This window comes from Labrus bergylta, chromosome 12 (genome assembly GCF_963930695.1).
Source record: "Labrus bergylta chromosome 12, fLabBer1.1, whole genome shotgun sequence".
Classification (NCBI taxonomy): Eukaryota; Metazoa; Chordata; class Actinopteri; order Labriformes; family Labridae; genus Labrus; species Labrus bergylta.
In genome coordinates, this window is record NC_089206.1 from 24,674,169 (window position 1) to 24,690,810 (window position 16,642).

The 16,642-nt window shown below is 38.5% G+C and overlaps 2 protein-coding genes across 2 annotated transcripts; one reads left to right on the forward strand and one right to left on the reverse strand.

Annotated features, from left to right (window-relative positions):
- The first annotated feature begins 602 nt into the window (after positions 1-602).
- bcas2 (BCAS2 pre-mRNA processing factor) lies at positions 603-4,137 on the forward strand. Its single transcript, XM_020635365.3, has 7 exons — positions 603-801; positions 2,222-2,314; positions 2,407-2,477; positions 2,724-2,885; positions 2,974-3,024; positions 3,111-3,191; positions 3,278-4,137. Exons 1-7 carry the CDS (start codon positions 709-711, stop codon positions 3,402-3,404), a joined length of 678 nt encoding a protein of 225 aa, XP_020491021.1. The 5' UTR covers positions 603-708; the 3' UTR covers positions 3,405-4,137.
- A 1,777-nt stretch (positions 4,138-5,914) lies between these two features.
- Positions 5,915-12,851, reverse strand: otud3 (OTU deubiquitinase 3). The gene is made up of 8 exons (XM_020635296.3): positions 12,703-12,851; positions 10,879-11,184; positions 10,176-10,324; positions 9,536-9,648; positions 9,308-9,430; positions 8,812-8,944; positions 8,384-8,577; positions 5,915-6,622 (listed from the first exon to the last, which is right to left on the reverse strand). Exons 2-8 carry the CDS (start codon positions 11,082-11,084, stop codon positions 6,458-6,460), a joined length of 1,083 nt encoding a protein of 360 aa, XP_020490952.1. The 5' UTR covers positions 11,085-11,184; positions 12,703-12,851; the 3' UTR covers positions 5,915-6,457.
- Positions 12,852-16,642: the final 3,791 nt, after the last annotated feature.

The following is a 16,642-nucleotide window of genomic DNA, read 5'->3' on the forward strand; positions in this document are numbered from 1 at the left end:
CGAGAGACAAGGACACTGCACTTAAAGCTCATTCTTGCATCACTAAGTGACATAGGCTCTTACATATCAGTTCTGTTTTCTTTTACCTGAGGTCAATTTTGAATTTAAACTGGTTCTTGCACATAAGCAGTCCACATCCAAAATACCTTTAAACCCAGGGGATTTTATGAGAATTTCCTCCACTGTTGAAACAATTGTGGGCAGGTGGGGCTTATATAACTGTCCTCTTTTCAAACCTTAATATCATGGCGTAAACAGCTACGTGCACAGATAATATATCTGTAGGCTTAGAATATAACCGTGGCTAATCTTGTAGAACTGTACTGTACTGAAACATAAAACCTTTAAAGGTGATAGTGCTACATCATGTTTGTGGATTCTGCTAAATCAATTAAGCTGAAATGTAAACGTTTTGTTTTTATGTGTATTCATCAATAAAAAAATCAAAAGTTAATCAAACACTTTCCAGAATTAAAATGTCCAGGTATAGGTTATCAGTTTAACATCTGTCCTTGGAGCTTGGCTTCATCAAACTGCAGTTACATTCCACTACACTAGATGTCAACAAACATAAACTCACGGTCATTGTATGCTTTTGTTTTGAAAGTCTACACCGGAAATCGGGAGTGTTGGTTAGCGGTGGAGTCCCTTTAGCTTGGAGAGACAAAACAATACTTCAAACTCTGTTATAATATAGACTGACTAAAAATGGCCGGAACGGCGTCGGTAGCTGGAGAAGTGTTTGTCGATGCGTTGCCATATTTTGACCAAGGATACGATGCAGCAGGTGTCAGAGAAGCGGTGAGTAAACGGACATTTATTTGTGTTACACCTGGAGGTTGCTAACCGCAGCATGTTAGCTAACCATGCTTTAACCTAGATGCACAAGGCACACTCTTTATATTTTAGTTACTTTTTACGAGACTTCAACAATCAGCAAAAATACATTTATGAGGTTAATTAGCGGTGTTAATATTTGCCATGTTCAATAAATTAGCCAACGCTGGGTAACTCCTGTGTTTGAGATTATCTTCTGACGTTAACTTCCTGAGTAGGTGTTTGGTCTGCGTGTGGATAAATGAGTAAATAAATGTGATTTATTTGTGTGTCTTTATAAGCAGGAATGTCTTAGGCGTGTCTTTTAATTGGTCAAGAAAACTTAGGCAAACAGTATCATAATTATATATAGAAAGGACATGTAAAGAAAAATAAACATTTAGATTACATTAATAATACAGTCAAAGACTTTGGGCTTTTCTTGTAGTTTGTCCTCCTTTACATTACTAAGACATTTATTTGCATTTTCATTTAACATGCACTGAACATGTTATGGTATATTAATCACTTTTACCATGTACATACATACAAGAACTAGTCCTCTGTTTACAAATGAGTTTGAATCTCTGTTAGTGAGCACTTCTCCTTTGCAGAGATAATCCATCCACCTGACAGGTGTGGCATATCAAGATGCTGATTAAACAGCATGATTATTGCACAGGTGTACCTGAAAAGTGTTGCGTTTATTTTTTTTGTTTCGTGTAAGAAAGCACAAGGGCATATTCAAAACAGTACGGGAAAATACAATAATATTTATAATGAAGGACTAAAAAAGCGAGGGCTTTTCTTGTCATTTGTTTTCCTTTACAATCTGCAGTTGTATTTGCATTATTCTATGGTCAATTTGTCGTCATTTATTAGCATTTAAGAGTAAATTGTTATAGCCGTACACTCTGTTATTTAGAGACATGCTTCTCACACACATATGCACAAACAGGACCTGTGGACAGGCTTTTGTGGGGAGATGTCTGGGTGGGGCTGCTACGCAGGGAGCGCACCAGAGCAGCTGGGGTTTTTGCGGCAGTGCTCGGGAGGTGGCCTGGCACCCCTCCAGCTACCAAACCAACTTCCATATTATGGTCTGAATTGGGACTTGAATCAGCTACCCTCCGTTTCCCAACAGAAGTCCCTAGAGACTGAGCTACTGCCACCCCAAGGTTAATGGCTTGTCTCACACCTGACTTCTTAAATTGACATCTCAATGCATTAAATATCTCAATGAAAGTAGCCAATGGAGCGCTCAGTAAAGAGTATTTGAATCTGTGCCTTTTTGAAGGAGCTGCTTTCTGATGTCAGAGCTTCAACATTAGAAAGGTGAATGTCTCGAAAGCTGCAGTGTTTTTTCGGGTGGAAAAAGATATGGTCTTTATTTGTTCCCCCTCAGGCTGCAGCGTTGGTGGAGGAAGAGACCAGAAGATATCGACCGACTAAGAACTACTTGAGCTACCTTACCACACCTGACTTCTCTACTTTTGAGGTGACAAACGCCTCCGACTTTATAAAATGTCTTTCCTGCTTCACACAGAGAGACAGACGTAACAGCATTTCTTACATCTTGTCACCCTTCAGACAGAAATAATGAGGAATGAATTTGAGCGGCTGGCGGCTCGGCAGCCGATGGATCTCCTGAGCATGAAGAGGTAAAACATAAACACTGCACGAGGGACTTTACATGTGTCTCTTTAGGCTGCTAATACATACACAGCAACATCCAGTCATGCACAATTACTCCTGATCAACATGCTGCTGACCGTATTTTAGCCTAAAGATTGCATTTCCTTATTATGGTCGATTAAAAATAATTGACTGATATTTTGGATAACTGTTATTCATGTGTGCTGTTTTTTCTGTGTGGCTACATTTAATTTTTTAAATTTCATGTGTAGATACGAGTTGCCAGCACCTTCAGCAGGACAGAAGAACGACATCACAGCGTGGCAGGAGTGTGTAAACAATTCGATGGCCCAGCTGGAGCACCAGGCGGTGCGCATTGAGAATCTGGAGCTCATGTCGCAGTACGGCACCAACGCATGGAAAGTCTACAACGAGTATGTGACAGCAGCATGTCTCTCACAGTCAAGTCACTGCTTGATAAGAAATCTCTGCTTAACATTTTGTCCTATTTTTCCTCTTCAGTAACTTGGCCTTCATGATTGAAATGGCTCAGAAGGAACTACAGAAATTCAGGTGACAATCACAGGAACATTTGTGTCATATAAGTGTTATGAAATAAGATTTATAAGCTTATAAGAATTTTTTGTTTTGTTTTGCAGGAAGCAAATACAAGATTTGAACTGGCAGCGTAAGAATGATCAGTTGGCAGGAGGAGCCAAACTGCGAGAGCTGGAGTCCAAGTATGTTCTTTGAAGAGTTTAACGTGCATGGGGTAAAATGTAGGTTAAACTTTCCTCTAAAACATCTGTGTGTTTCCCCATAACAGCTGGGTGTCCCTGGTCAGTAAGAACTACGAGATCGAGCGAGCCATCATCCATCTGGAGAACGAAATATCAACACTCAGACAGCAGCAGGGGGACGAGAACAAGGAGAACATCCGACAGGACTTCTAGAGCCCCCGGCTTTCACTCTCAAATGACACCCAAACACAAACAGATGAACTTTGAAGCTCATTAATGTCCTCTTGTTTCCAAAAGTCTGCCTGGATTAAGACACAACCCAAGGGGAGCAGGTTACCTGTATGGAGGAGATTTCATGTTGAACTGTATCATCAAGTAACTTTGACATTCAGAATGAGCTTCCTAGAAACCTCAGTGACAACACACATGACCAGACTTGACATCTAGAATCCCACTGTAAAAACAGAAGTGGAATATGGTTTAATGCAGCCATACCTTTTGACAGTATACATGTTTAAATTGAGAATATGTATGATTTGCAACAGGATATAAATTGTTGATCCTCCTACAAATAAAAGTACAATTTATATGCAATAAAACATCTTTGCAGCCGAACATGAGTCTGGTATGACCAGACCAATGTTAACTTTTGTATGTAAAAATGAACACCATGTACCTGAACTTACTGGTTTCCTTCTTGAGCTACCTGTAGCATTTGCATGAAGATTATTCCATGAATCCAGTAAAAGTTACTAGTCCCTCTTAAGGCTGAATTCACCAGCATGTATGTTTCACTCTCAGGCGACGTACCAACACACACCACTATTCAGACATGGGTGTAGATATTTGGTCAAGTCTGTCACAACAAAATAGTTTCTCTGTGCTCTGCTTTGACTCCCGTTCATACCATTTTATATGATGTAATAAAATAAACATTTTTAACAAATCTTGTTTGTGTTCATCTAAAGAATGAAGTAATGACTTATATACTCTTCTGACTACTTGCTTTTACCCTGCAGGTCACCATTACACATTCACACACTGATGGCAGAGGTTGCTGTGTCAAGTGACCATCAGAAGTAACCAATCCCATTTAAACACATGCATACACTGCTAACGAAGCAGAGGGGGCAATTTCGGGGTTAAGTGTCTTGCACAAGGACACATCAGACATGTTGCTGCAGGAGCTGGGGATCGAACCCTAACCTTCCGGTTAAGAGACGGCTGACTCTACCATCTCAGCCGCCCCATGAGTTTGTGTCTCACAAAGGCATAACATCTCATTGCGTCACAAACAGCTTTCATAAAATGTAAATGTTATGTAAAAGTGTAATGTTAGAACAAATAGTTACTCTTTTCTCTTTCTAGAAACTATCATAATTATTTTTCATCCTATTGGCAGGAGTGAAATGTTAAATTTCTAATTTCCACACAGCTGCTATTTGTACCTTATTGTAAGGATTCCGTTTATGATGGCAAATCTGTTCTCCCCTGCCACAGTGACTTTCCTTTTCTGCTCAGTTCATATTTTACAAGAGCTCTGTCTACTCTACCGTCATGCAGCCGGCTTGTTTATTGATAAAAATGAAAAGTATATTCAAATTGCAATCCCACTTGATGTGATAAACGGGCAGCTTCTAGTCAACAGATACCTGAAAGTATCCCCACCTGCAGTAATGGCACAGGGCTAAAGTATGACACGTTAAAACCTAAAATGTAAGTCAGAAAACATCTAAAAAACAATGTCAAAAATATCAACATGCCAAGAGTTGGAGGCCTAATCACCTGTTAGAAAATGTTTCAGTTCAACTATCTGAACCAGAGGAATAGTGTAAGTGGATATAAGCGTAGTGTTTCCAGCGGTTGGGCTTTCTGTCATTCATCTACCTTGGCTTAATAATTACACATCTCTAAGAAACTGCCAGTCAAATATTCTATCACACGTTAACTGGTAATAAAAGCTAGACAGACATTCTTTGTTCTTGTGTTGTAAAATATGTAAAGTGTTAAATCTTTCAAATTTTATCCCACTAAAAGATTATTATATTATATGAACACAGACTACCACAGGCTTTATCTAAAGTAACAGTTTCACAGAGTTCATATTCTGATAGTGAGTGCACGTACAAGGCAGCGGCTCTTATGAAGGGAAGCTGCCTAAAGAAACTTTAAAGTGTAATGAATCCAGTTTTAGATAGAAATGCACGACTAGAAGTATTTGCATCGTGTCAACAACCGTGTGGGACTAAGAACCTTCAGGGGAGCCCACTGGGTTTCCACCACAGGGACAGGGCCTTAATTATGTTTCAGGGATGTTAATTAAAAACCACATAAAAGTCCCTGATTGGTGGTAGAACTTCAACTAAAGTACTTTTGGTGTTTTTTAGCAGTACAGATTTTTGATTGGTTGGCGGACTCCAAGCGCTTTTATTTCATCCATTATTTACTGGAACTGTTGTTTATTTAAATCATTTCACTGGAACACATCAATGGAGTTACACAACATGTTGTTTTGTAAGAAACCTCTGCCCTTTTGCTAAAATATTGTCTGTTCTGTCATGTGTATGACGAACTTGCTTTATACTCCGAGTGGAATTTATTGAGAAGAGTATTATATTCTACAAGTCAACACGATGAAAATGTCTGATAATTTACTCAAATTAACTTCTAACCTCTAACTTAAAAACCCTCTAGGTCAAACAAGAACAGAAAATAGGTCAATGTATTATTAATATTATTTATTGCCACATTTTGTACACAGTGTGCATAACAACCATTCATCTGCCGCTCTTCCACCACTTTGTTCTTGGTCAGATCGAAACAACGGAGTGATCTGAACATCTGAATGAACGCTAACTCGCTCTGTGGCAAATGAAAAAAAAAAAGCCCAGCAGCTTGAGAGTATCTGCATGATTATCATGGAAAGCCGGTTGTCCTGCGTAGAAAAGTAATGTGGTGGGTAAACCAGATGGGAGGAGTTTCTACTTGAAACCAACGTCAACCGGGGACTGAGCTCAATCGAGATCCCACAAAAACACTGAATGTCATGCTCTCTCCCTTTTACAACTTTCACACACCTCACACACACACACACACACTCACACACAAGTTTGCAGGCACTGTTATACCATTTGCAAAGAACTATAGGGTCATCTTCAGGAAAAGTCATCTACTGTGACTGAATCAATTCTATGTGCAAAACTTTGTGGACAGCGTCAGCCACCGGTAGCTAGAGTAGCAGAAGGTTATTTTGGCCATGCTCCAGTTTATATACTGAGAGTGTTGAGAGCTGGTACTAAAGTAACAGCATCCGGCAGGTTCTGGTTCTGGTCCTGACCCTCTTTACTCTGGAGAAACTTCTGCCGATGCCTCTCCTCCTGACGCTTCTTCTTTTCTTGCCGCTGCTGCTCTTTCCTCTGCTTGTTAGAAACCTGAGAAACAGAGATTTCACTTCATATGAAGACTGGTCAGTTATGAGAACAGAACACGTTGATGTGAAATCTAAAATAACAGAAAGCCTTTGATTGCAACTAGTGGTGGGCGATATAACGATCTTAGATCGTGAAGGATTTTAACATGCTGACGATCTGCCAAAGCAGAGATATCATAGAACCGGGCTAATGTGTTTATTCTAGCATGCTGCAGTTTATGCTCCAACACAGACACGTCTCCCCCCTGTCTGCTCTGCAGCAGTGAAAACAAAATTTAAGAGTAAAGTCCGCAAAAACAACTCCATTCTGGTTATATGCAACTGTTTTGATATTTTTCTAAACCAACACGGCGTGAGCAACAGTTAACTTATCTGTATAGTGTGCACAGTTAAGATTACATCTCAGATAGCGACACAGGAAACCGTTATACGAGCTGGAGAGACGTTAACAGTCAGAGACAGACAGGGCGGCGCTAAGACAGACAGTGAGGGGAGATATAACCCCGGTATTTAAAATGTTGCTGTCAGTGTTTTCTGCTCTCTCTCAGTTTTTAAAAGTTACTTATCAAGCTTCTCCACCTGAAGCTCACCTGTTGTGATAACAGAACCTACAGGGATTAGGCTAAACGACGTTACAAAGCAGCAGGCAGGTGAGAGTGAGTAACCATGGTGACTGTCTGTCTGTCAATCAACAATGTCCCACCCCCTCTATGAATTAAACTCTTCTGTCAGTAAAACTTACTTTGATCATGTGTAACAGAATGAACACATTCTGTATTATGTTTGATTATATATAAACCAAACTAAATGATGTTATAAAAACGACAAAGGCTGCAGAGCCTGTATGAAGCTCCAGCTGTAGGAACTCTGCAGGGCTAAATAGAACAGAAAAACAAGAACTTGAAGTCTACATGTTTTTAAATGAATGCATCAGTGCGTGAAAATGTTCCTGATGAACATAAAAAAAGGACACATAACTAAATCATAATTTCAAAGTGGTGAGGAAAACCTTCAAATTGTGCATAAATATTGATCAAATTGAGGGAAAGACATTTCTGTTGCTAAAAATATTCTGGGTGAGACCTCCAGACCTCCTACAAAGATGTTTTTCAAATAGATTACATTTGTCAGCACAGTTTGTGTGCATTTAAAAACATTATACAGGGAAATAAGTTTGGTTGAACTGGTCAGTAACTTACAAATTTGTCTAAAGAACAGTATGAAAAAAATCGTGATCTTGCAAAAAAAAATTGTGATATGATATTTTTCCCATATCGCCCACCTCTAATTGCAGCTACATTTTTTCTCAATTTCTTTGGCAGATTTCAAGAGACACTTTTAAAGTTCTGAGCACTGAAAATGCCCTTCAAAATACTTTTATTCTAAGTCACGCAATACCTTAAAAATTTTCACATTTCTTTTTGTAAAGCAAAAGAACTCTTTTTTTCATACATTATGTGGGGACCTTTGTAGGGTCACACAACAAAGGTTAATTAAGTTAACAAAAACATTCAGTTATTATTGCGATGAAGTGGAGACATTGATCAATTATGATCACAAAATCATATAGATTCAAAATTGATCAAATCATAGAACTGCAACTGGTTGGAAAGACTTTAAATTGTTCCTTTCTGATTTGCAAGTAAATAAATGTGGTGAAAAATTTTACAGATTGATTTTCAGCTGTCATTCAAGAATTGAGGCAAAACAAGTGATAGAAACTGTAATTTGTCTTGACTGTCTGGGTAACGGGTGGGTCTACCTTGGGTTTTTGTGGTTGTAAGTTACTGCCCTCTACAGGCGGTATTTGCTCACTGCAGTCTGGAGCTGCATCTCTGCAGGCTGCACAGGATCCTGAGTCACACTGACCCTGGCAGGACTGGCCCAGCATGGAGCCAACAAGCCACTCAGCATTGATTGTTGCTGCGCTCAACTGTAGCAGGTTCTCCTCATCACCTGAGGATGAAGACAGACATACAAACACATGAAAAAGACATTACATGTTATGTGATCATTCCTGTTAATACAGGCTACAATCTTCGTAGGAACAAAAGGGAATTTTAGCTTAATAGACAACCTTGGAAGGCACAATGGTTATGAAGTTTGTCATAAAGTTGGTTCGTAGTTTTTCACTTTTGCCCTGACAGTCGTATTATTCCTGCAGCTAATGAGTCAAGAGTAACATCTGACCCTGGATTCCTCGATTCTTGATGGAGCTCAGGATCACGTTGTCCTCCTCTGAGGCTGTGGGAGACGGGTTTTTCTGTCTGTCCCTCTGACCGTCACCGAACTCACGCTGCTGTCCTCGTGAGTTCTGCAGATTCTATAGGAAGCAAAAGCAAGAACACTTCAGAGTCATTTCAGTAGCGTATGCCTCAAAAGATGTACCACAATTATAATGATAATAGTAATAACTTTATATATTACAACTGAAAATAGGGTTATAATGTGCTTCGAACAATAAAGCATACTTAAATCCACTCCCGACATCTAAAGGTCAGGGATTTATTAAATGATTTCAGCTATAGGAGATGAGAGGTAATTTTTCTTTCCCTGATATACTGGTACAGTATCCCTGGAAGAAAAGGCAGCCATTCAGCTGGTCAAAGAGACGACATGATGGGAATAGTTGTTCAAGTTAAAGAGTTGTCAAATCTGTGAATGAATGCTTTACACTCTAACTTACCTCTATGCGGAGCTGAGCAGGACTCTCAGAGTTGTCCCCAGTTCGCCTCACACTGTCGTAATGATCTCCATAACGGTAAGCAATATGTAGCTCTATGCACACCTGCTTCTCTACGCCGTTTATCTGCAATGAGAAGGTGTGCCAAAACAGTATTAGATTTCCCATCATAACAGCACCTCAGACTATGTGATAACATTTGAAGGTCTTTGCCTGTGCCTCAGTCCCTACCTCCCACAGTGGTGTGTTGAGCTGATGGATGACCACTTTCACCTGTTGACTGCGAGCAAAGGCAACAATAGCATCGTTGCCAGCAAAGGTACCGGGTTGAGAGAGGTTGGACACTGGATAGAGAAAAACATGAAAACACATTACTCAGAGGAAAATCTTGACCTGTAATCACACACTTCTTCTCTGACTAGCAGCAAAGCAGATCGAGTGAACCTCCTTAAATTTGTTATTCTCCTAACTGTCATTTCCCATATCTAAATTACTTATAAAAACAGGATATGAATATTTAAATTGTAAGGAATTTTGAACAAGTTGTCAAAATCAGTCAAGAATAATAATTTAAAAAAAAAATCATTGAGGGGATACCACATCATACAGTGATACCACAGTGAGTTTTTTCCTTCCTTTAATTACTGAAAGGGAGAAATTATCATTCATTACACAGCAGCAGTGACTCCATTGCAAGCAGTACCGATGGCCACCAGGAGTCACTGCATTGTTGTGGTGAAATTCATATCACTAAACATCCATCATAAAGTAAAATGACAAATAGTCAATTGTTAACAAGGAAGGGCTCTATCTGTATCTGAGAAAATCTATTTTTTATACCTCAAAATCAACCACTGGGTCATTTTCTTACAGTGCTGTGTAAAGGGAACGTCATCCTCCACAAAGGGTTCAAAGTCTTGACGATGGGACATCATATACTGGACAGTCTCTTGCCGAAGCCGCAGGTGACCCCGGGAGTGACCCTCTAACTGGTCGCCTAAAGCTCTGAATAAGCAGTTCCTGCGAGAGAAAAGGGACAGATACTTGTTAATCTACACAATGAGTCATTGTAAACGTTTTTGGAAGAATTAAGGAAGGTCTACTCTGCTAAAATCCGCGGCTTGTATTCCACTAATGCATATATTTGAGTAGGCATTTGTTGGCACATTTCTAGGTATCAGTGGCTTCAACTGTCAGGCTTGTCATAAGGCACCAAGACTTTCCCCAAATTAGTGAACATGACTGATAGCTAATTGATTAAAATCAAATTTTAATAGTTCATTAAGCTTAAGAGAACTTAATAAATTCCAATCTTAAATAGAACCATACTGCTAGAATTGTTATTTTAAGTTCAGTATATTTTTTAACAAAGGTGTGGAATGTCAAATCATGGTTCTAGTTATATTTGTCTTTAATAAGCAGCAGCCATAAAGCTGCTGACTGTGGGCTCAGGAGAGTTCAACTTGGCCCATAAAGACATTAAGTCCTTAATTGTAGAAGAGACAGTTGTTCCAGTCATGGTAGAGGAATATACAAAAGGTGACAGTGTACTACAATCTCTTTTTGAGTCTTACCCGTCTCCAGGAACTTCTCTCAGCCTGAGCCCAAGTGCTTGGAGCTGATTGGAGAAACTGACAAACTCGGCTCCCTCATCACAATCCTGAGGTCTGTTCTTGCGGTCCTTTGCGATGGCCTGTCTTGCTGCTCGCTCGTCCCTCTTGCGTTCCAAATCGCTCTTTTTGTTGCTTCGCACATGTTTCTGTGTCTGTTTCCTCGACATTTTGGCTGCGGCCTTAACAGTGGGCCAACAACACCCAAATATGTCTTCTTACAGGAAAGAGCCGGCACTTGCATCAACAACTGCCACTGATGTGAAGTCTCTTTAAAAGATACACAGCAGAGATGGGGGATGAAAAGTTTTCCAAATAGATTCATCATAAACATGGGCATAGATCAAGTTAACCTTGTAGCTAAATAATCTATTGTAAAGCTCTTATTTAAAATGTATAACCATCAACTATTTTTTCTGTACCTGATGAGTTTTTGGACAAACTAATGTCTGACACTTTCCTGCTGACATACTTAGACTATAAATTACAGTTGGACATAAGGCTGGGAAATATATCGCTTTAAAGATATATAGCTATGCTTTCAAATTAAATTTAGGGCAAGACAATATAGTTTACATCAATATAGATTATGTTTAATTACAATAAAGTTATACGTTTCATTTGTAGAGCTGCCTCTGAAAAACTGCCTGTACACAGCGGTTTCTATTTTCATATGCAGGAAAGGAACATTTTCCATCTACATATATTATTTAAGGTGCATTTGTATTCATTATAACTATCTTATTTCACAAGATGGTAGTTTTTTTGTTTTTTCATGTACATTTTTCATGTACATGTTGACATGTAGCAGTGTGCAGCAGGCTTCCTGTATGACATGTGGATTAAGGACTGAATCTATTTGTATTTCTTAAAAATGAAATGTTTAGTTAATAATACATGGACTATATATTTTCTGTCTATTGTGTAGTGGCAAATTCAAATTTAAATTCAAAGACAAAACTCAACATATATATCACATATACATATATATATATATATATATATATATATATATATATATATATATATGATATATATGATCCATATGGTTCCTGTGTAATCTCGCTGTATGACTTTCACCACATAACGTGTTTTCATTAAAAAAGCTTACGGAATCATTTAATAATAACTAACTTCAGCTAGCTGGTCACTTGTTGAAGATATTTCATTAACATTTAGAGATAACCTTTGACATGACGCTGAAACCATAGCGTTATGTTACCCTGTTCATCAGGACATTGTAGCTTTATATTACACCAAAACGACAAGTTATACGGATAGCTAACGACTTAATAGTTGTAGTAACTACGTCGCTGTACTAAAGTAATGTAGTACTGTAATGTAGTACTGTAATGTAATGTAGTACTGTAATGTAGTACTGTAATGTAGTACTGTAATGTAATGTAGTACTGTAATGTAGTACTGTAATGTAATGTAGTACTGTAATGTAACGTAAGTAATGTAGTACTGTAATGTAATGTAGTACTGTAATGTAACGTAAGTAATGTAGTACTGTAATGTAATGTAGTACTGTAATGTAACGTAAGTAATGTAGTACTGTAATGTAATGTAGTACTGTAATGTAATGTAGTACTGTAATGTAAGTAAAGAGACTGTTTGACTGAAACAAACGGAGCGGTATCCGCTGCTAGCTGTTAGCTTACAGCTAGCTAGCATTCACCGTCTGGATATCGACGGTAGTTACGTAATAAATAATAAACCCCCTGCTATTATTTTACACATACCAAGAAACTGACTAACACTGCGCATTGGATGATATGTGCTCACCTTTAAAAATCGTCGTTCAATACGATTCAAGTAGGTTTCGTTTATCGGCTCGGAAGGTAAACGTAGTGATTGTCCGTTTCTTGTTTACAACTGAAGTTCCGCATACGTAGGTCTACGAACGTCATGACGTACGGAGGCTGGGATTGGCCAAACAGCAGAGTCCATGTGAAATTGCAGCAGTATTTTTCTTTACATTAAAACAAAATGTCTGTGGTTACTACAGCCCCCAAAAATATCGTGCACATAGCCTCTATCTATCATGTATATATCTATGTATGTATATATGTGTATATGGATCTTCTATCTATTTATGTATCTACCTATGTGTATATCTATGTATGTATCTACATATCCATCTATGTATCCATCTATGTAGTTATGTATCTATCTATCTATCTCTGTGATAATAGTGACAAGTCAAAAAAGGCTCTGAGTCATTCTATATTGCAGACTGTGACTCAGGACAAGGTAGGAGGCTGAGCTACGTTTTTGAAAGAAATGTTGCTTCTGAAAAATCACTCCACCTTCTGCTCTCCTGAAACTCTTAAAAATCTACTCTCCACCAACCAATAACTTCTGATGACTCCACACAGTTAAGATAATATGGGGGAGGCGTGGGCTGGGAAGCAATAAACAGGATGTTTGCTATGTTAAAAGAACAGCAGACACACTGAGACAAAAAAACATCGCCTCAAGACATAAAACTGCATCAGAAAACAGCAGGAGGCAGAAAGACTGTTCCATTTCCTAAATGTGGAAAAAATACATTTCTTTACCAAACCAGCTGGACTAAAAGAACAAGGACATTCATCAGATTCATCAGCAGATGTCAGTTGTTGTGTGGTTCACTATAGACCCCAGTGAGTGATGGCATTGTGTGTGCACAGATGTAATGGCCTTAAGGCTATCCATGCATGTGTGCATGTGCAGCAATCAGTGTCAGTCACCTGAGTGAAACAGAGGAGCAGTCAACCAAGCGTGGACAATATATCATTCATGATGTGTGTATGTGTGTTAGTCCAGCAGGGCACATACAACCATTAGGAAGGGCAATTTCAGCTTTATATTAAATGAAAATAGTACATTATGTCAACTGATTTCACAATGTACTTGCAATCTTAGTCCGATAGGTAAAGGTTTTTGTTTTGACAAGGCCCTGTAGGTTATTTGTACCCAGTATGAGAAAATACTGTTTTTGTACACATAAAAAATGTGTACACTTAACAATGGAAAAACTAGATTCTGCCAAATCAACTTAATCATCAAACCGTAAAGAGGCTGCATCGCTTATTTAAAAACAGCCAATACATAAAGATTTACAACTGTGATAAGTAAAAGACTTTATTGCCCAGCCGACACCTTCAGGTTTAACATAAGCGTTGTTGCAGATATTGGAGTTCCTGGTGATTGTTGAAATTTAAACGCAGAGAGTAACAAATCTACTATAATCATCAGTTTATCCAGTTAAGATTTTGCAGATTTTTCAGACTCACTGCTTGTTGTGTCGTGAGATGCACATACCTTTGAATTCATATTTTCAGAAATGTGCCCCTTAAAATCAAGCTAAAAAGATATTTCATACATGCATTTTAAAGATGTGCCAAGTGAAAACGTTACTATTTTTGTATCTCTCCTGAAACAAGGTCATTCGATTTCTGGGGTCATTGACCTGTTATTAATCTGTGCTGTTTTCAGTCAGCATGTTTGGTTTCTTATATCTGTGGCTTTTGCAGTTGCCCCAGTTAGTCGAAACACTCATGCATTAAAGTGACAGCGATTTTCCAATCCAGTGACCTGCTGACCACATTTCAAGCCGACAAATGCTTTAAATTCAAATCTTGAGTCTGTAACTGCATTCATGATTGTGATTGCTTATTAGTCCTACTACTAATACATGTTTACTTTACTCCCATCCTCCCCCCCTGGAGATTTTAATTAGAGCCTTCGACATGGTGCCCAGCTTGGCTGTAACACCAGCAGCGTGGCCGTGGGTGTAACAGCTGATGTTTCCGAGTGTGTAACGGCAAAATGCTTTATTAAGAATACCATAGGACTGGTTATTGATGGTTTCAAATTAGTCATTAGTGCAACTTGCATGTTAACTGGAGTCTTGTTGATAACAGTTTATATGACAATTCACTGATTGTTTATTTACATGCATCATTTTGGCTCTTTACCAGTAATTATTCAGCATTTATTTTATTGCTCACTATGAGTTATAAATCACTATTTTCTACATCTATTTGACCATCAAGTTTCCCTTCAAAGACAATGGAGACACTACTTATTGATTTTATGTGAGAGAGTTGTTGTAATTAAATTAAGATATGATTTAATCAGTATTGTGGTAATGCGTACCGGAAGGTTATTAAGGACCAACTGAAATGTAATGGCTTAGCAGCTTTAGATTAAGGTCTTGATAAGAAAAGGTGCTTAATGATGACTAATAAAAAACTGGTACTATGCATGCTTATGAGCAAATGTTACAGCGTGTGGTAAATATGTGCCCCTTTATCAAAAACGTTACCAAAAATGTATTTCACTTAAGTAGTTGATGCGGTTCGGTTGCTGTCCTTGGTGCTGATTTAATTCATGCCAATTTCTTCCAAGTGATAACTCTTTTACTTTATATGTTTGTCTTTGTCATAATGTTCATTTTAAAGATCTTTTTTAGGGTTTTTTAATGTCTTTAACAGAGTGACTGGACAGTAGATAGAGTGGGGAATGACATGCAGCATATGGAGCCACACGTTGGATTCACAGCCTCACAGCCTGCCCGTTTTTGATTACAATAACTCTTGTTCTTGGGGGATCGCAAACTAACCACTAGGCCACAGGCACCACCAAAATGTTCATTTTCATGAGTGAGTTTAACAAACATGTATGTTTCCAAAATGTATTTCATGGATGCAGTAATGCTTGTTGGTTGCTGTCTTTGGTACTGAGTCGATGTCTGTCAATACTTATTGAAGAAGTGACAAGATTATTTATTTAGTTGTTTTTATGTCATAATGTTCATTTCATCACTAAATTTTAAATATATATAAAATTATATGTTTTTCAAAAGAACTGAAACAATAATGGTATGCCACTAAAGCAGCTGGTACGTGTACAAGGCTGTATGGTCGCTGTCCATGGTGCTGAATTAATGTGTAACCATTTATTCCAAGGGATGATAAAGAACATGTCCCTCCAATAGAATCTAGTGTTTCTTTTTATTACCAAACTGTTGAGTTGGGATACCTTTGTGAATTGGTGGCCTGGATTTTACCAAGACATGTCTCATTGAATTCACATCTCAATGGATGGTTTGTGGTTTTTCTCTGAATAAGTAATGATTACAGGAAGCTGGGGGACAACAGAAAGACATGCATGGGGTTTGTGGTGTCAAAAAGGTTAGCCATCCATGTTTGAAATTGTACTTTTAATACAATGGTTGTTAAAAATTTAAATCACAGAGTGCTTAGGATTTCTGTGGCTGTCTCTTTAATTAAAAAGCATGTAAGTGTTGTTTTCCAAAAACAGGCTTGAGATTCACTTTTGACTTTACACATGTAGGATAGTAGGAGTGAATACAACAGAAATGGCGCAGAAACAGAGAATGAAAAGCTGCTGATGTCTGAAAAAAAATAAAGAAAGAAAACAAGGGCGCCTGTGTGTATATATGCATGTGTGTTTGTGTGAGTGTGTTGAGGAGTAAAAGGGGTTAAACCTCTGGAGTAAAAAGGAGGTTAAATCACGAAGAGGGCCATTCCTAGAGCCCTCCAGTGCATCTGCAGGTATCAACCACTATAAATAATGAGCCTATAGGCCGGTTCCATAAAGGCAGTTTGCAGTTCTCCCCTCTCATACCGCCCACCACACTCTCTCTCTCTCTCTCTCACACACACACACACACACACACACACACACACATACACACACACGCGCGCGCGCACAC